Source organism: Chlorocebus sabaeus, chromosome 21, assembly GCF_047675955.1.
Source record: "Chlorocebus sabaeus isolate Y175 chromosome 21, mChlSab1.0.hap1, whole genome shotgun sequence".
NCBI lineage: Eukaryota > Metazoa > Chordata > Mammalia > Primates > Cercopithecidae > Chlorocebus > Chlorocebus sabaeus.
In genome coordinates, this window is record NC_132924.1 from 32,451,921 (window position 1) to 32,472,613 (window position 20,693).

The window sequence follows — 20,693 nt, forward strand, 5'->3', positions numbered from 1 at the left end:
GATCACTGCCTCTTACCCTTACATTCAGAGAACACTGTCATCACTTTGACTCTGTCCCTAATGACTAGCTCAGAGCCTGTTCTTCACAGGTTTCTGACTCTGCCATGAATCATGAACAATACTGAGTACCCATTATGCAGCACGCACCATATTGGACACTTGACCCACATATGCCATTTATAGCAACCCTGCAAAGTAGGTGCTTATCCTTGGGTTAGGCCTTAATCTCCCTGAGAGAGTAAGTGGTTGGCTCTGTGTCAGGTAGCTAGAAAGTGGTGGAGCAAGAAGTCAAAACAGGGCCGGGCGCGGTGGCTCACGCCTGTAATCCCAGCACTTTGGGAGGCCGAGGCGGGCGGATAACAAGGTCAGGAGATCGAGACCATGGTGAAACCCCGTCTCTACTAAAAAATAGAAAAAAATTAGCTGGGCGCAGTGGCGGGCGCCTGTAGTCCCAGCTACTTGGGAGGCTGAGACAGGAGAATGGCGTGAACCCGGGAGGCGGAGCTTGCAGTGAGCCGAGACTGCGCCACTGCACTCCAGCCTGGGCGACAGAGCGAGACTCTGTCTCAAAAAAAAAAGAAAATAAATAAATAAATAAATAAATAAATAAATAAATAAATAAAAAATAAAAAAAATAAAAAAATAAAAAAAAAAATAAAAAAAAAAAAAAAGAAGTCAAAACAAGTCCAAGCTGACTCTGCAGCTGAGCTCCCTGCTTTCCTGGATTCGATAAGTATGTGGATTTTGCCTGCTGAATCAGTCTGTACCCTTGACCCACCCAGCTCCCTAGCAAATTCTACTAGGTAGTTGGTATCTGTTGATAACCACCATGTATCAAGGCAGACTGGCCTATGTCTATACCCTAGAGGGACAGTGTTCCACATCTCTATAATTGCACACTTTGCTTGGTGCTCTAATGTGGGTATTTATCATGTGGAACTGGCAGGTCCTAACCTGGGAGAGGCCCATAGCCCAGGAAGGTATGAGTCATCAGAGAAACAACAGAGATTGAGTATACTGGAGCTACCACGCTAGGGACCAGGGAAGAGTAGCTGGGAGGAGATGGATTGAAGACCAAGAAAAAGGGCCCAGAGCTGTGTAGAAGAGGAAGATGTGGGCTCTTAGCTAAGGGATGAGATGTAACAGGAAAATGTACATAGAAAAAATAACTCATTGTTTTAAACAGCCTTTACTGCTTTATGTAAATGTGTAAATAAAGCTTCAATCTCCCTGGCCACAAACTCACACAGAAAGGCTTTCTGTCTTCATTAGGCATGTCTCCCAAGCATGGAGGTGTGTTACAAGACAACAAGACGTATGACTAAACACCATCTGTAGTAGGGGAAACTGTTTCACCAACATGCAAGAGAAAGTGGTGCCTTCACTTGCAGGAGGCCAGCTGCTGGGAGGCTTGGGAATTTGGGCAGTAATTATCTGCAGATAACATCAAACTGGAGGACAAACTAGAGAACAAAGGGAACTGAAGCTAGTCCTGCAGACGCTCATCTGAGCAGCACCTGTTCTTCAGGCAAACTTGACCTGTTACTATCTGACACCTGCCTGGCTGGATGGGCCCCATGCTGCCTGCTGAGGCAAGGGAGCTGATGAATCTCCATTTCACGTTAGGTTTCGTGGCAGAAACGGGATATGGAATTCTAGAGGAAAGCAAGCATTGACCAGACATCCCTCACTAAGATATCAAATTGGTAAGGTCAAAAGGTGAAGAGCATGGTTTAACAGGCAGACAAGAGGGGAAAGAAGAGACATGGGCACCATATCCTTTAGTCACAGCAGATGGTGATGGCACTGCAACAGCAAACAGATACGCAGTGGACCCTCAGCCCGCTGGATGGCAGAAGAGTTTCAGCGGAACTCTAGGAAGAGTCTGTACAAGGATAATCTGAATCGCCTACCTCCACTGCTAACACTCCACCTGCCTTAAGGGACAACTGACATGGTTCCAAGGATTTTGAGAAACCGAGAGATGTCCTCTCTCTCTCTCTCTCTCTCTCTCTCTCTCTCTCTGTCTCTGTCTCTTTCACACACACACACACTATACAGAGACAAAATCTTAAATATATATTTAATTACACCATACTTTTGTTGTCTTTTATTATAATATTCAAAATGCCAATAGCCAAGTCCTTTGCTATATTCCCCACAACAAGACCAGAGCTCAAATAGAGTAGGCTCTCCATATATATTTACAGAATAAACAGATAAATGAATGACTATTTGCTATCTGTTTGCATTTCAAGTTCTGGTGCCTGACCTTCCCTAGTGTCTTTTTATTAATGCCCCTAGATAGAGTCTTTAGTTGTATTCTAATTTTACAAATATTTTTTTCATTGAGACATTTAAATTCCTCTACTTCCTTACACAAGGCAATAATTTTTCTGATGGAGAAACACTCAATAAAAAGCAGGAGTGAAGGAAACTTTAGCAACTTGTGTCTTAATTTGCACTGAGAACACTCTTATTTAGTGCATCTCATTCAAAAATTTGTATTTATCCTATTTTTCTCTCATTTGAAAAAATATTGAATATTATTGGATTTGGTTATTGAATAACAAATATTATTGAATATATTATTTGAATATATTGACCCCAGAGTTAATGACAGGACAAGATCAGAGTACGAAATAAATGGAACTCATCCTGGATTTTTCCTTAAGCAACAGATATTTCTTCCTCTCCAGTCATATGCCTGGGATGACAAAGTCTACTGTGTCCTAAAATTGAGATGACCTGATGAATTTCATTGCCCTTCAACAGATGTAAAATTTTATGTAGAAAAATGTATTAAATCATGATAACTTGGCTCTGAGTATGGGTTTGCATGGACATGAGTCTTTGAAACAGGTTCAAAACCTGATCCAAAAAGTACTAATGTTCAAGAGTGAATCTCAAGAGTGTTGGAATTGAAGCCTTTCCCTCTTGATAAGGCATGCATGGCACTTTAAAAGCTATCCGCAGCTCTATATCTAATCCCAGCGATGACAAAAATAAGCAAGGACCCATGGGCCTTTGATTTGAAGGATATTAAGTATGCTATTAAAGAAACTGATCAGAATAAAAACAGAAAATAGAGCCTTAGTCCTGCCTTTCAGATCTTGCTGGCATCCCACACTCAGAGAACTGATTCGTGGATTAAGGAAAGTTAGAATTAAAACCTCATCACTGTTTTGTCAGCCTTTATTATTTTAAAATATCATGTAAATATGACCAAGCATAAAGATTTACTAAATATGGGCACTGAAAATACCCAGAGGTTTCTTATTCCCTGTACTTTCTCTACTGTAAGCATTTCATAATAAAAAATGCTAAAAGAATCAAAAGGCTATTAACAAAGAAAACATCCAGAATACACATTTTTTGGTGTTTACAAAGGTTGTTTAATTTGTCTCGGTAATGGTTAAAAATAGGAGACATCTGAATCCAAGTTGGTTTGTTAGTATTTTTTAAATAATGTCTGATGTCAAAATATAGATGATGAAGATGTTAAATTTTTCGACACTCTAACAAACGTTAATAGAAATCAACTCCCAGGAAACCTGAAATCCCTCCACTCTCTATGCAGTGCTGACAATTCATCATATTTAACAAGGTGTATTGGAAATAGCTGAGTACTGACCTCCCGAGGACAAATGATTCTCTTGGGACGAGGTGCCTCTTGCTGTAACTGATATACTGCCAAAAAAAAAAAAAAAAAAAAGACAGAGAGAGAGAAATAATTAGAATTACAATACTGCAACACATATCAACATGCCTTCAAATATTTCCACCTAAGTACACCTCAAGAATTGCAAATATAAAAAAACAAGATAATACAGGCACATTTTTTAGACTGGATAAAGTCAGATCATTTATATGGAAATTAGTCATTGTGAATATAAACTTGCAAAATTGATTTTTTTATTCTTATAAGGCCAATTTAGTTTCATAATTGTTACTGGCATTGTTCATTTTATGGCTTTCTTGGAAGACCAAATATGGCCAAAATTATTTTGACTATTTTAAAGATGAAATTCTACTTGTGAGTAACTGAGTAGTAAGATCATATAATAGGATTCCTGAATTTAAATGCCGATGTCTCTAGACATACCAGGAAAAGAACTGGCATTTTAAGAGGAGTGTGATTCTCTGAGATGTTAGTTATGTACAAAGATATAACTGATTCTGAGTGAGTGAAACACCAAGCCATTTCTCGCTCTTTTCTCCCTCCATTTTTGCCCTGTCTATCACACTGTGAATTCTCATCCATTTGATGACTTTCCATCCACTGTCATTCCTCTTTCCTGGGTGCTTTCTCATCTTAAATAATAATAACTCCTTCCTAACCTCATTTAAAGACAGACTTTCAGTCTTAAGCATGGAGGAAAGCAGGTCATTGTATATAAAGCAATTTATCAGACAATTATTGGTGATTTTTCAGAATATAATGAGTGATTTTTCTGCTGCTCAGCTAGTCTGCTTATTTCTGCTAAAGGGAAAAGCTATCCTAAGCAGGTACCTTTGGATTCTACTTCCGTGAAAATACAGGTTGAAAAACAAAAAAAAAAGTTGATGTTATCTTCAGAATCCTGAAGAGGAAAGAATTAATTTTAAATGGAATAAATCTACAAAAAGTTTAAAAAAACCAGATCTGACAAAGTCTTCCTAGAAAATGTAATAAGATAAGCAAAACTTTCTGATCTATTTTTTGGTCTAAAAATAAAAAAATGTAATTGAAGGGCAGGTGATCATATGGAAACACAGATAAAAATGATGGAATATATTTTGTATTTATGGCTCCCCATTGTCTTTGGCTGAACGTGGTTATTTTCTTACCTAATTAGTGCAAACCACCTGGTTTTAGCACAGAGAAGGAGCTATCTAACCCTCTATACATTTTGAAATGTACCACATTTCTAGGTGTAGGTCACCCATACTAATGTGTCACCTAAGGATGACTGTAGTCATCTGTGAAAGGAAAACAGAGTTCAACATAACCCTTTAGCTCAGGACACCAAAAATGACAGACAGATAAAAAGAAGGCTTCTACACACCTGCCTCCCTATAGAGAAAGAGCTTTCAGATCCCAATGGACCAATACATGGAAAGTGGGACTAGGTGGAGGAAAGATGAACGGCCTTGCACGTGAGATCGTCGACCAATTGACACATACTGTTCACCTTGTGCTATCTCTTTCCATTGGCTTCCATGGCACCACCCTCCTGGTCTTCCTCCTTTGATCCTGGCTGCCTCTTTCCTATGCATGTTGCTGCTCCTCCTCCTCCTCTACCTGTCCACTGACCATAGGAGAGACCCAAGGCTTACCTTAGACCCTCTTCAGGTCTCATTCTCTTTCTTCTCCCTAGGGAATCTCCTCCAACTCTAACACTTCATTTATCTCCTACACACAAAGGCTCCCATATTTCAGCTCAGAACCCTCCTCTAAGCTCCAGGATGTATACCTTACTTCCTACAGATTCCTCCTGACTTTCTCAAAAGAAAACGGACCTCAACTTCAATATGTCAAAAGTTGAACTCAAGATCTTTTCCTCTAAATCTAGGCTTCTGGGAATTCTGATATCAGTGAAGGAGCCATTATTCATCCTATTTCTCTAGCCGCCAGCATCCTAGAAGTTGTTCATCACACCTCAGATGGTCAGTTCATCAACAGACCCGTCACGTTTGCTTTGAAACATCTCCAAAGTCTGTCAACTCCTCTTCATCACTATCATTAACACCCTACTCCAAGCTCTGGACTCTTCCCATCCTGCAGCCTGTTTTTTCCCTGGTGGCTAGAATGACTGTTTTAAAACAAGACCATGTCACTCCCCTTACATGCCCTCACATTGCTCTCAGAGGAAGATCAAATGCCCCACATGCTTTTGCCTGTCTCCTTCTACAGTATTACCATGTGTCATGCTCTCTGCTCAGCCAAGTTTGTTTCCTCCCCTTTCCCTAAATACGCAGTGCTCCCTTCAACCACAGGGCCTTTGCATATGCTATTCCTTCTGTCTATGACATCTTCCTCTACTCCTTCTCTACCTCTTGTCATCTGCCCCTTATCATCATGTCCTTAGTTCAAATATCAATTTCATAGAGGAGTCCTTCTTGACATCACTCACACCAGATCCAAAGACATCACCCTAGTCTATGCTCTTACAATCCCCTGTACTTTCCTTTATATAACTTATCAACAATTATAGTTTTGTATTTATTGGTGTGAGTTCCAAAAACAATGATCTCTCCCTGCATGTTGTAAGTCCCGCCATGAAGCAAGGCATCATGTTTGTTTTTGCTTGTCTTGTATCCTCAGGTTTTGTCGAGGTGCTATGGATATAAATACAAATAAAACCACAGCCTCTATTTTCAAGAACCCTATCAGCTTTAGTGAGAGGCCCAAATGTTTTTATGAAATAGTATAGTAAGTACAGGGCTGGCAAGGATCATCTTTTCAAGGCTTGGTTTACCAATCTTTGTTAGAAGGAAATAGTTAAATTAACTATGGTACGTCTTCTGATGGATACCATGCCCCTGTAATAAGGACTGAGGAAGCTCTCTACGCACTGACCTGGATCGATACTCTTGATATTCTGTTAAGCAAAAAGAGCAAGGTAAAATACACACACACACACACACACACACACACACACACAAAACCATAAATACACAGAGTACACATTCATTTTAAGAAACGGAGTAAAATAATAATGTATATTTAGTTTTGTTTACAGCTGTATAAAGAAACTCTGGAAGGAACAAGAAAGAAAGAAAAGCATTTACCTTCAGGGGATAAAAAGAAAGACAAGGACAGGAGTGGGACAAAGATTCCTCAATGTATACTTTATGTTGTTTTGAGTTTTGAATCATATGTATTGCTTATTCAAAAGAAAAAGCTATAAGAGATAAGGTCAGAGAAGGCTTCTTTTAATACATGCGGAAGAGTTGGTCAATCAAAGACAGAGAAACAGTTGTGGACATTCCTCTGGCTACCCCAGTATAGCTCATGCCCTCCTTAATCACCAGGGAGGCTACACGGAATTCCTTTATTCCTCTGGAATCACTCCCAAAACTACGAAGCTGCTTTTTAGCAGGATGTTACTGTTAATGAGCATGCAATGGCCATCTCCTAAAATCGCAGAGGAACTGCAGAATTCACATTCAGAGAATCCTATCCACTCTTCTCTTCCCATTGTCAATGCTTCTTGAAGCCAACAGTGATATATGACTGAAATGGCTTTGTGAATACCATTTTTAATGGGGGTGGCAAAGGAAACATACCTGTTATAAAAGAGAAGCATTTTTAGCTAAGTGCTCCTTTGCAATTCTTACAAGCAAATATGTGAGCATCTGCTATATGCCAGATACCACAGTTAGCATTATGTGGAGGCTTTCAGAATGAATGGAGAGTCTGGGAGAAGAGAAGGGCACCAGCATACCAAGTGCCTGCCATGTGTCAGGAATAACATGTATTAAATCTTCTTAAGAAACCAGAAAAAATAACTTTGTGTCATTATCATTCTGGATAGGGGATGAGGAACAGTGCAGAGAAGTTAAATATTTGCTCCAGGGCAGGGCATAGAGCTAAAATACAAGCTTTTGATTCCAAAGCCCCTGGTTTGACTGTTAGTCTATTTTTTTTTAAGAGATGGGGTCTCACTATGTTGCCCAGGCTGGAATCAAACTCTTGGGTTCAAACAATCCTCCTGTCTCCACCTCCCAAGTAGCTGCGAATACAGATGGGTGCCATCAACCCTGCTTCCCTGGTTTATATCTCCCATGCCTCAGGGCTTTTGCAGTTACTGTTCCTTCCATCTGGATTACTCACTCCCAAGATATACACACGGCTCACTCTCTCCCTTCATTCAAATATCTGCTTAAATCTCACCTTATCAGGGAGGTCTTTCCTGACTTGCCTGTATAAAATTCCACCCTATCCCTCTGTTCCCTTATATAGTTTTAAGTTTCTTCACAGCACTCATCATCATTAACACAATTAATAAACAAGACATAAATATTGTGTTTATTTATTTTGTGTACCATCTCCCTTGACTAAAATGTAAGCCCTTTGAGGACAGGGACGTTGTTCTGTGCACCGCAGAATCCCCAGCATCTAGAACAGTGCTTGGCACATAGTAGATGGTGGTGGTGGTGGTGTTGCTGTTGTTGTTTGAGATGGAGGCTCGCTCTGTTGCCCAGGCTAGAGTGCAGTGGCACAATCTCAGCTCACTGCAACCTCCACTTCCTGGGTTCAAGCGATTCTCCTGCCTCAGCCTCCCAAGTAGGTGGGACTATAGGCATGCATCACCATGCCTGGCTAATTTTTGTGTTTTTGTAGAGACGGGGTTTCACCATATTGGTCAGGCTGGTCTCGAACTCCTGACCTCAAGTGATCCACCCGCCCCGACCTCCCAAAGCACTGGGATTACAGGCGTGAGCCAGCATGCTCAGCCTTGTAGTACATGTTTAATGCATATGTATCCCTTTATTCCTCTTTAATCAGCCCAATACTACTAAGCTGCTTTTTAGCAGAATGTTACTGACAGTGTGTGTAGCAGGAGTCAAAGGGGCCATCTCCTAGAACCACAGAGTTCTAGATCTAAGAAGGACTATAGAATTCACAGTGAGAGAATCCTATTCACTCTTCTCTTCTCATTATTAATGCCTCTGAAACCAACAGTGATATGGGGAACACCATGGGGAACTAGACCCTGAAGCTCACACTTTAGGCTTCACACTTGTGACTGAAGTGGCTTTGTGAAAGTATTTTTAATTATTTGGTGAATGAACAGACTGTATCTAACGACCCACGGGTCACAATCTGTGCCTTTGAGGAGACGCCAGTGATGGGGGACATGCATAGAGACACAAAACCAAGGTGGGCCAAGTGCTTTAATGGGGGAAGAGGAGGAAGCTATTCTATTTACTCAAGTGGTCAGAACAACTTCCCAAGGGAAGAGGCAGGGAGCTCTCCTTAAGGATTAGAAGGGTTCTGCAGGTAGAGAAGAGAGAAGGTTACAGATAGAGGAAAGAGGAACTGCAGGGAAAGGAAATGATGAGCTGACTGGTCAGCAAGAGGCCAGTGTGGCTGCTGAGCCAGGGTGCGGAATGTGTGAGAAGGCTATGTGGGGCTGGACCTTGAATGACATGCTGGGGACTGTCACTATCCTCCTGTCTGTAACAAAAGGACAGTCACATGTTTGAGCAAAAGCCATGATCTACTCTGTTTAAAAATATTGGTAACAGGGATAAGGTTATTCAGAAGAATAAATGCTGCCCTTTTCTGGGCACAGACCATGTGCCAGGCACATTATATGCATCTTCTCACTTCATCTTCCCAAAAAGCTTCCAAGGTAACTTGTTATTCCCCTCACTAATAAGGTAGCAGAGTCGCCTACCAGCTTTGAAGATGCTCAAGGTCACGCAGATCATAAGATGAAATCAAGATTCATAGTCTCGATTTCCAAAACCCAAAGCCTGTAGTTTTCAGCCTGAGCCAGTGGTTGCCTAACTAGATGGTGGAGAGGGCCCATGAGGAGCTGCTCACATTAGAATCTCCGAGGAGTTGTTATAAAATAATACAGATTCACAGACTCCATCTCTGGCAATGCTTACTCTCCCAGTCCGGCCAGAGGCCCCCAAATCTGTTCTTTTTAAAGCTCTTCAAGAGACTCATGCACATCTAGAAGTAGGAGCCACTGTCCTTTGCCTTGCTGAAAGAGGGATCAGACATGGGGAACACTGGAGACATGGAAGCAAGAGAGAACAGTGTTTTACTGGTGCACAGATGAGGTTGTGAAAGTGTGAGTTAAGATAACACTGGTGCAAATGCAGATGTGAAGATGAGTTGATGGTCTCAGAGATTCAAAAGGGAATCGACAAGACTGGTTTACAAAGCGAATGGAAGGAGGGACCCTGAGTGACTGAGAGACTGAGATGCTACTACACAAATAAAGGATGCAGGTGATGGAACATTTCTGGACAGTTCCTCTCCTATGTCAACAGGCTAAATCCCACAGTTGCATTCTCTAGGGACCCTCTGAGCTTTAGCAAAGAAAAATTTGGTAATTCACCAATCTCACAACCAACAAAGAACAATCCCAGCCAGAGGCGACTTGGAAGAGGGAAGAGGGAAGGCAAACCCCAGAAGCGAGGGACTGCCACCTCTCTCTCCTGTCCCCTCGGCAGCAGACATCATTATTTGATGACTTATTTCTCAATGAGCAGGTCTCAGAATCTGCAAAACCCTGTTCTATGCTGTTCCAAACAACAGAAGTTGGCAAGTAGGCACAGAAGCCTATTTGCCATCTGGGTTACTTAGCTGGCTATAAAGATAACGAGATGACAATCAATGACCATGGCAGCCATATAAAAATAGGCCCAATCTCTTCTCTTAGCTTCAAATGAGAGCCCGCCCATCATTTTCAAGGTTAGCTATAGCAGAACAAACATCCACGAAAAAAATCTCTGAGGCAGAGTTCAATATAACTGAAATTTATCACATAATCTGAAAACGTTGCTTCTTGAATTTTCCTTGTTCAACAGACACATTTCACAAGTCACATGCAATAATGTATGTCAATTCTTGGGTGGTCTGTGAGCTGAGAGGTGATGTGATGGAATTGCTTCTGCAGCAATGTCCCACATATGTGCCAGGAATTCCCAGCCCCGGGCCCTCTGCCGCACACCAGAGAATTCTTAGCACCAGAGTAAGCTGTTTGGCAGGGGTGGCAGTCACTGGGGAACAGGGAGGTGGAGCTCCCTAACTCCCCAAGAAACCCAAAGCAGATTGAGAAATTGAGAGCTCACTGACAGACTGTTTTACTTTTTCTTCAGTAAGAAAACTTGACTCACTCTGGGAACAGAATCAGACTGCTAATGGGTGAAAGCCCACAGCCTGGGTGGCCTTGAAGCCCAGGCCAGCTCCACCAGTTCCTAAGAGATCCAGCAGGGATGGCTTCTAACAGTCTACTTCTTTCTTTCTAAGGAGGGTATATGGACCCAGGAGCTGAATCCAGCTACTTGGCCATGACACTGAGCCAGTATGACCCTGTTCACTGCTCATGTCATCCCAGTTTTCATGGAAAAACCTTATGCGCAGGGAATTATAGGTACTTTAGAAGTTTTCTTTGGCTCAAATTCACCCTCCAGTCTGCCATGGGAAGGCCTTGCCTTGCTAACAGAATGTCAAGTCTTTTTTTTTTTTTTTTTTTTTTTTTTGAGATGGGGTTTCGCACTTGTTGCCCAGGCTGGAGTGCAATGGCATGATCTCGGCTAACTGCAACTTCCACCTCCCAGGTTCAAGGATTCTCCTGCCTCAGCCTCCTGAGTATCTGGGATTACAGGCATGCACCACCATGCCCGGCTAATTTTGCATTTTCAGTAGAGACACGGTTTCTTCATATTGGTCAGGCTGGTCTCGAACTCCCAACCTCAGGTGATCCGCCTGCCTCGGCCTCCCAAAGTGCTGGGATTACAGGCGTGAGCCACCGCGCCCGGCCAGAATGTCAAGTCTTAATGGGGATTTAATTATCTTGTCTAATGGCACTGTGAAAAACCTCTAGCAGGAGATGACAGTTGCCCACACACTGAGGGGCTTCAGGCATAAGCATGCATAAGAGAAACCTGTGGGGTTTGATACACTGCACATCCCCCCACTTTTCTGATCCAGAGATCTGTGGTAAAGCTGAGGAATAATTATCATAAATATCGTTCCCAAGTGATTCTGATGCTGGGATTCTGTAGATCAGGGTTCTGAGGCTCTAAATTTCATATCTGTAAAACAGGCACAAGCTATGCCTGCATGACCTGCTGCCCAGGGGAGCCTCCAGGGAGAGCTGTCAGCCACTGCATCTGCTGCCTAATTGGCACTTGGCCTCTTAAGAAAGAAAATCTTTCAGAGCATAACCATGGTGGTTGGCTTTTGAACTTGCCTGCTCGAGGCAAAAAGTTTATACAGTTCTGGCTTAACGTTTAGAATGTAGCTTTATTATTATTTTTAAGTGAACTTGAAAGTAGCTTTTCTTCGCCGGGCGTGGTGGCTCAAGCCTGTAATCCCAGCACTTTGGGAGGCCGAGACGGGCGGATCACGAGGTCAGGAGTTCGAGACCATCCTGGCTAACACGGTGAAACCCCGTCTCTACTAAAAAAATACAAAAAACTAGCCGGGTGAGGTGGCTGGCGCCTGTAGTCCCAAGTCCCAGCTACTTGGGAGGCTGAGGCAGGAGAATGGCGTAAACCCGGGAGGCGGAGCTTGCAGTGAGCTGAGATCCGGCCACCGCACTCCAGCCCGGGCAACAGGCGAGACTCCGTCTCAAAAAAAAAAAAAAAAAAAAAAAAAGAAAAGAAAGTAGCTTTTCTTTTAGAGCATTGAAACCAAAGCTTTCTCAGTGACTTCATCAATGTTTCTTGTGTTCAGTCTTGAGAGTTAAGAATTAGCTGCAGATGTATGGTACTTTGGGACAAGATTATTCTACGGAAACAGCTCAGTGAGCCATGAAGTTAGCTTCTAAGAAAAGGAAAGGAGCAGAGAGGGCAGGGACTTAAAGGCCATCACGTGGCATCATGGTTCCTTGCGATCTTATCCATCTTTGTGGCCCAACTCTAAGCACAGTGTCTGGCTTAAGACAGAGACTTAATATGCATTTGTTGAATGAAGGAGTAAAATTAATGAACACTATAATTTATATAAAATATTGAGAGAGCTGATTTCTTACTCTTACTCTTCTAAATTTCTTAGCCAGATATTTATGGTTGCCTTCCCAGCATCCATTTTCATCTTCCTGCTTCCAATATTACTCCAAATTTTCCAATCATGTTATACAGGGTTATATGGGGTTGATCCTTTCCTGAATTCCAGTGGTGAGTCCTGATTGGTTTAGGGCAGTCAGCACATCCCTGACCACAGTGATAGAGTCAGAAATGGGTAACCTAGGTCAATTAGGGCTGAGACTCAATTCTGAGACTTTGTTAGATGTATCAAGAAAGCAGACTGTCCCTTTGCCTGTTGCTTTTGGATAAGAAAGCCACTGCCCTGATATTGTTGATAGTTACAGGGGGATCCCAAGGGAAGAACATAGTAAGAGTAGAGTCAAATCTAGGAAAGCAGAGCCAAGAAAGGAAGAAATATACACTGGATTTTGGTAATGTCATTTGAGTTGCTGGAACAGTCATGTCTGAAGTCAGTGCCTCTGGACTTTTGGCTTAAGTCAATCAATGTGATTGAGAGTAGTATTCTGTTGCTTGCAGCCAAGAATAAAACATAGAAACCGCTTCTTAAAATGAATCATTAGAAATTGACTAATTTTCTTTTCTTTTTAAATTAAAATTTTTTAGAGACAGGGTCTCGCTGTTGCACAGGCTGGAGTGCAATGGTATGATCACAGCTCCCTATAGCCTCAAACTCCTGGGCTCAAGTGATGCTCCCACCTTAGCCTTTTCGAGTAGCTAGGACTACAAGGCATGCCACCATGCCTGGTTAAAACAAATTTTCTTGTAGGAATAATGCCATAATTGAGGCTAGTGCTTCATAACAAGAATCTGACATTAAATAAGTCAAAGTTATGGCCAAAAAACGTCAATGAAAACAAGGATATAGCTACTTACTTGTCTAATCATTGCAAATAATAAATTTTTAAACCAAGTCCTATGCTATGGCAAAAATATACTGTATCTAGTAAATACATGAGAGAATTGATAGTACCGAAAATTGCTAGAGTTTAAAAAAGTGTGTGATGAAAGAATATGGATTCCATACCTGATATGATAATGAGTTAGACATCAGTATCTAAAATTAACCTCTCAAAGGATAATCTGTGAACATTTCAAAGAGAAAGGCTTGGTAATTCCTGGGGTTCAGAACGGGTTTACCAACAGTTTATTTAAAATAAGACAAATTCAATATTCTGATAGCTTTGTTGGACTTTCATATCAGGAAAATGATACCATTTTAGCATACTTGGATTTTTTAAAAAGCATCTCATGAAGGCCCTCAGATTCCTTCTCCTAGTCATCCTTCAAGACCCACATGCAAATTTGACTTCTATAGTCTTCTTTCCCAGGAGATAGAAGAGTAGCATTTTGTTACCAGAATTCATTTGCATTTTAAGTTTATTGGTTTACATCTGTCTCCTTGACTAGACTGTACATTGGAGGAAAGTATAAACCACACTTTATTCATTGTTGATTTCTAACACTTATCCTCTGACATTTAGAATGTATTTGCTGAAAGATTAAATGAATGGATGATATTCTTGGGAAAAACATGGAGTAGCATGAGCTTGATAATTCATATGTGGTCCAACACCCAAACTCAAATAATTCATGGATCCAGGATGACCAAAAGAGAATTCTTCCTCACTGGTGGTCTGTAGGGCTTTGGTCAACACGTTTTTGATGCCATGGATGGCATACTCCCCTCACTTTCAGAGATCTACATCACTAGATGCTCTCAAATGGAGCCTGGATGACTATTAGTTGGATATAATAAAGAGGAACTTTTGCAAGTAAAGTTTTATGATTACATAGAAAATTTTTTAAAAAACACAACTTGGTTAGATCCAAAAATCAAACTTAAAACCAATACAGAAGGGTTAAAATTGATATTGTTAACACTAAGTACCAAAGATTTTCCAGCTTCCTCAAGACATAGAAGTACTTTTAAGAGATGTTAATCGGGTGGCCCAAGGTCTCTTAAAAGAAGGCAAAATGAATTTGAGCCAATGCCATCTTTTTGCTTCAGCAAAGCTCTCTGTGGTGGCATTCTCTCAACAAATATTTATTGGGTCATTAATGTATGCAAGGCCATGTGTGAGCCAGTGTGCAAAGCACAGGAAGCCATGGAACACCCAATGCCTCTCACTACAGATATTCTGTTGATTTACTGTCAGAGCTCTTCACACTCCATTAGGAAACAAACAAACAAAAACATCCAATTACTAAGTCATTAGCACGGCCTTTCAAAATAGAAGATCGGAATGCAGAGCATTAGACTGGAAGGGCCCTTAGAGACCCAGCACAGCCCCATTATTTCACAGATGGAAGAATGGACTTATGTAACGAAGAACAAGGTGCCTCTGTACGTGCTGACAAGGAGAGATAAAAACAAGATGTTTGTGAAGTGAAACAAGCAAGCTGAAAGACACAGCGTAAAGCCATTTTTACACAACAACAACGAAAATGCCTAACATGAAGCACGTGCTTTTAAACAATCAGAAGGATCTGCCTCCCCAAATTCAGAGAGTTCAGCAACTGGCAAAGGGGAGAGTGAACTGGAATATGGGGTGGGGAATTTGTGGATGTTGGGAAATTTTTACTCTCAGTTTTACATATTTCCCTAATGTCTGTCTTTTATGTAGCTTTGTATTGTTTTTGTAACAAATACATACATATATATTTATGTGTGTGTGTGTGGCTGTATGTATATGTTATATATCGATATATAATATGTGTATATGTGTGTGTGTATACATGCACTTATGTATATATAAGATTTTGAATAGAATGGACAAGTCTTGGACACACGCAGGCTGTGGGTTCCACTCAGAATGCTACCCCACTACTTTTTGTGAATACTTCACCAAGTTACTTAGCCTCCCCGAGCCATGGTTTCCTTACATGTGAAATAGAGACAATAACAGTCCCCATAGGCCTGGTATGGTGGCTGATGCCTGAAATCCCAGCAATTTGGGAGGCCAAGGTTGGTAGATTGTCTCCGTTCAGGGGTTCAAAACCACCCTGGGCAACATGGCAAAACCCATCTCTAATAAAAATAGAAAAAATTATCTGGGTGTGGTGGCGTCTGTAACAGTCCCACATACTTGGGAGGCTGAGGGGGTAGGATCACCTGAGCCCGGGAGGTGGAGGTTGCAGTGAGCTGAGAATGCACCACTGCACACCAGCCCGGGTGACAGAGCGAGACCCTGTCTCAAAAAAATAAATAAATAAATAAATGGTCCCCATCTTTCAGAGCTATGGTAAGAATTCAGGACTTGGCTGCTTGGTGCGGTGGCCAGCACAGGGCAGGTTCTTGATGGGGAGTGGTAACCCTGGCAGCTTTATTAGGAATGCTAATAATGATGGCAGAAGTGGAGCCTGAGCCAGGACCTGAGTCCCCTGGCTCTGGACACAGTGGGCTCCTCCTACCACAGTCCTGCCCTCTCTCACTGGGGAGTTCCCGAGTCAAGCATATAGTACTAAGGAAAGAGAAGACAAGACTTAGGTGATGACAGCCACCTGCCTTCATGAGGGGAGCTAGGTGGGTGACTGATGATCAGGCAGGATCTGTTTCTAAGAGTCACCCTTGGTGACCAAACATGGTTCTTTACTATCTGTTCATTTTTCAGCGGTTGATGTCACATAATATTTTATCTTTAGAATGATTGGCCAAAAACATAATTCACAGAAATCAACACATTGTCACTTGCCAATCAACGGTATAAAAAAATAAATAAAAATAAAGCCCCAAACTGAAAGGCAGAGAGTCAGAAAGTCCACCTGTCTTTTCCAAGCATTTCTGAAATGGGCCACAGCTGGTTCTTGGAGCCCCTGGTAAGAGGAGGAGGCTCAGTTAATCCTCTCTGACTAATCTTTTTCCTCAGTGGAAAGAAAGATTTGAGTTTTCAATGCTGTGAGGTGGGAACACTTGTGTGCACCACATCGCTGGCAAGAATTGTTCAAAAAGGCTGGCCTGCTAAAGACTTCTGGGGAGATTTTCATTTCAGGTACTCACGGTATGATTTCCATATTGGAGGCTGGTATTCTTCAGCATCTAGAATAAAAAAAAGAAATCCATCATCAGCCTGAACGTCAAGCTGTCAACATGTGTCTTCTCTGGAGGAACAACAGTCTGTCTGCAGTACTTGCATGTGGGTCTCGGGGGGACTCTCTTCTCATTTAGGGGACAGTTCCAGGCACAGGGGAGGGGATGTGCATGGAAACCTTGTGGACTCAGCACCACTTTCTTCAGCTCATGGACTGTGGCAGATCAATTGCTTAACAATTTTCACAGAGCCCAGTAAATCAAAAAAGATTTTTAAAGCAATTAACTTGATTGTACCCTCTAGTAATCCTTTCAAATGGTATTTACTTAACTTGGCATAGTAAACATATAATTTATCTCACAGTTTCCAATCAGACCTTTAGCCCATTTATTAAGACTTGAGGGCAAGACGCAAAGCAGCAAGTATGTAGTATTAAATCTGTAGAGTTGTGCAACTCAACCAACTGAACTCCTAAAATACTTGATCTGACAGCAGAGGCACTGATGATTCCATCGGAATTGCATTATCTCCTTGAATTAACTTCAATGTGTGACTTAGAAAATTTCCACAAACCTCTCAGCACTCAGAAATGTCAGACTGACAGAGTTACAACAAAGTGGAGAGGCTGAAATTGTTATTCATCCATCTAGGAAACAGACAATGAGAGAAAACCTGCTTGTTCAGTCAACTCAACCATCCCAATGCTGACAGCTGAATTTATAATTCTGATGCAGTTGTTAGAGTCGTCCTGCACTCACAGCTATAAGGCCTTGGGAAGCCACGCTCTAACGCAAATAGGAAGAAAAAAAATCCTTTTTGGCCAAACTACAGAATGTTGATGTGGGGGAACCTTGAGAGTTTTCTAGTTCAGCACCTTTAGATACAGAAACTCTGTTCTCGTCATCCTCTACCTCTGGTGTACCACACAGCCTGCCCTTAGACTACCCTTGTCCTTGTGCTCCTGTCCTGTTAAATGTTTCTTGAGACAGAGTCTCGTTCTGTTACCCAGGCGGGAGTACAGTGGCATGATCTCGGTTCACTACAACCTTCACATCCTGGGTTCAAGCAATACTCCTGCCTTAGCCTCTCAAGTAGCTGGGATTACAGGCGCGTGTCACCACACCCAGCCAATTTTTTATATTTTTGGTAGAGGTGGGGTTTCGCCATGTTGGCCAGGCTGGTCTTGAACTCCTGACCTCAAGTGATCCACCTGCCTCGGCCTCCTGAAGTGCTGGGATTACAGGCAGGAGCCACTGCACCTGGCTCCATTAGACTTTTCTAACCTCATTCATGAAGTAAGGTGGTTTGAGAATGTTTTTCCACCTGAGAAACAAATAGGCTCTTCATAAATAAAAACTAACTCAAGGGTGGTATTCTTCCCCAAATCCTACTCACTTGTGCAGCTTAAATTGAATTCTTTCACAATTATTACCTTGCTCTCTGGGGCCCACCATATCACAGTGCTCAACTAAATGCCTCTCATGCTCATTTCATACAAACAAATCTGTGTTGTTAGGACTGAATTGTCAAGAACCTACAGAGGGATAGTCGGCCACCTAGGCACACACACAGTCAGTGCATTAGTGATGGTTTACCATGTTATTCAAACTGGGTTTTGCTAAATCAATGTGTTCATTAACTCTGAATATTTTTGTCAAAGTAAGAGAACAGTGTCTTATAATAGTGAGACTTTAACCCAACCAATTAATTTCATCCCATAGACGACATAAATCAATTTCAATGGGTTAACGTGTTTGTTTATAAAGAGCATTCAAATAAAACTAACCAAGTTGCTGAGTTTACAAAACAAATTCTAGTCCCATTCATACAATGCCCCCTCAACAGAAATGCCAGGCCCTTTGTTTTTGCTTTTTCTTTTTTGTTTTGTTTGTTTGTTTGTTTTTTGAGACAGTCTCACTCTGTTGCTCAGGCTGAAGTACAGTGGCATGATCTTGGCTCACCACAACCTCCGCCTCCTAGGTTCAGGCAATTCTCCTGCCTCAGCCTCCCAAGTAGCTGGGATTACAGGCATGTGCCACCATACCCAGCTAATTTTTGTATTTTTAGTAGAGATGGGGTTTCACCATGTTGGCCAGGCTGCTCTTGAATTCCTGACCTCAAGTGATCAACCTGCCTCAGCCTCCCAAAGTGCTGGGATTACAGGCATGAGCCAACGTGCCCCGGTTCTCTATGTTAAAATGTTGAAGGCATCTTCAAAAATATTTTTTCAAAGACAAATAGATGCACACATACACACACACACACACACACACACACACACTAGATTACACAGAAATGCAAATCCCTGAGATGCCACCTACTCAAAGCTGTAATGTCTTGTTACTTTGGATGAGGCTTATTCTATGAGGCAAGCACAACCTCCAGACCAAGAAGTGGTCAAACAAGTTCAGTATCTAGAGCACCGCCTTCTATATACTCAGGGAAGGTCTCAAGACAGAAGATGAAGTTCCCTTTCTGAAGGTCTTTAGTATAGTCCAGATGCTACACTTGGATCTGCTAAGGTCTTCTTACCTAAAGTCAGAAGTTCAGCTAGGGAGACCTCTAGCTGTCCATTTCAGTCTTGTTGTTCTGTGGAAACCCTACAGTTTTGTTTCATCTGAAACGCTGGCCCCTAAGTTAATACTCCTTTAGGCTGTGGGCTACATAAACAACCTAGTGCGTTCCAGATGCTCCTTGTTGGCAACATAACCTAGAGGAAGAAATCTGCCGGCAGAGACTGGAGATCACAACACTTCCTAGTGTAAAATCCTCCAAGGCCTTCTCTGCACGTGGAATAAAATCCAGGCATCCTACTGTGGCCCATGGGTCCTGCAACATCGGGAGCCTGCCCACCTCTTTGACTCCACTGTAGACATTTTTCCCTTTTTTCATTTATCCAACTACACTGGCTTTCTATCTGTTCCTAGAACAAGCCAAGCTCTTTTGAGTCCTTGACCTTTGCTCTGATGGACTCTGCAGGTAAAAGGCCCTCCAATAGTTCACTGCATGGCTCACTGGCTCCATCGCATAGGGCTCAGCTTGATGTCACCAGCCAGGGGCTTTCCCTGCCAAGTTCCTGTAAAGTGACCTTCCCTCTACCCCAGTCACTCTCCTCACAGAGAGCTGATTTTTCTTCATAGCACTATTGCCCTCTGAAATTATTTATTGATTTATTGGTTTGTTATGACTGGTCTCATCCTCTACTAGCCAAACTCCATAAAAGCAGGAATTTTGCTTCATTCGCTTCTGTGTCACCAGCCTTTAGATGGGTGCCTGGCGCGTAACAGGCATTCAAAACAAAACAAAACAAACGTGTTAAATGAATGAATGAACTCTCAGCATTCAAATCCTATCTCTGACAACTAATGGCTGAATAATTCGAAGGAGGTTATCTAGCTTCTTTCTTAAAGAACTTCCCAATGCTCATCTTTGTAAAACAGAAAAAATAAAAGTACCTACCTCATAACCTATCTCTTAGGGGCATTGTGGGAATTTTTTTTTTTTTTTTTTTGAGATAGAGTCTTGCTCCGTTGCCTAGGCTAGAGTGCAGTGGCACAATCTTGGCTCACTGCAACCTCTGTCTCCCAGGTTCAAGTGATTCTCCTGCCTCCGCCTCCGGAGTAGCTGGGGTCACAAGTGTCCACCACCGCACCGGGCTAATTTTTGTATTTTTAGTAGAGACGGGGTTTCACCATCTTGGCCAGGCTGGTCTCAAACTCCTGACCTTGTGATATACCCGCCTCGGCCTCCCAAAGTGCTGGGATTACAGGTGTGAGCCACTGCAACCGGCCGCATTGTGGGAATTAAATGAGATAGTGTATATGAAATTTTTGGGACAACATCCTGTCAAATTTTTATATTTTTCTGCAAGTTCTCAGCAGAGCCCCACTAATGTCATTGTTGTTATTGTTACATCACTCTGCCCTGATTCTTCCCAGGTGA

At 42.1% G+C, this 20,693-nt stretch overlaps 1 protein-coding gene across 2 annotated transcripts in view; it reads right to left on the reverse strand.

Annotated features, from left to right (window-relative positions):
• CHN2 (chimerin 2) overlaps positions 1-20,693 on the reverse strand; it is a 313,925-nt gene that overhangs the window by 141,376 nt on the left and 151,856 nt on the right. For both annotated transcript variants that reach the window (XM_007981751.3, XM_073009016.1), the window contains exons 2-3: positions 16,721-16,759; positions 3,635-3,690 (exon numbers count right to left, since the gene is read on the reverse strand). In XM_007981751.3, the coding sequence (XP_007979942.1) occupies positions 3,635-3,690; positions 16,721-16,759 (95 nt within the window). The remainder of the gene's footprint in view (positions 1-3,634; positions 3,691-16,720; positions 16,760-20,693) is intronic.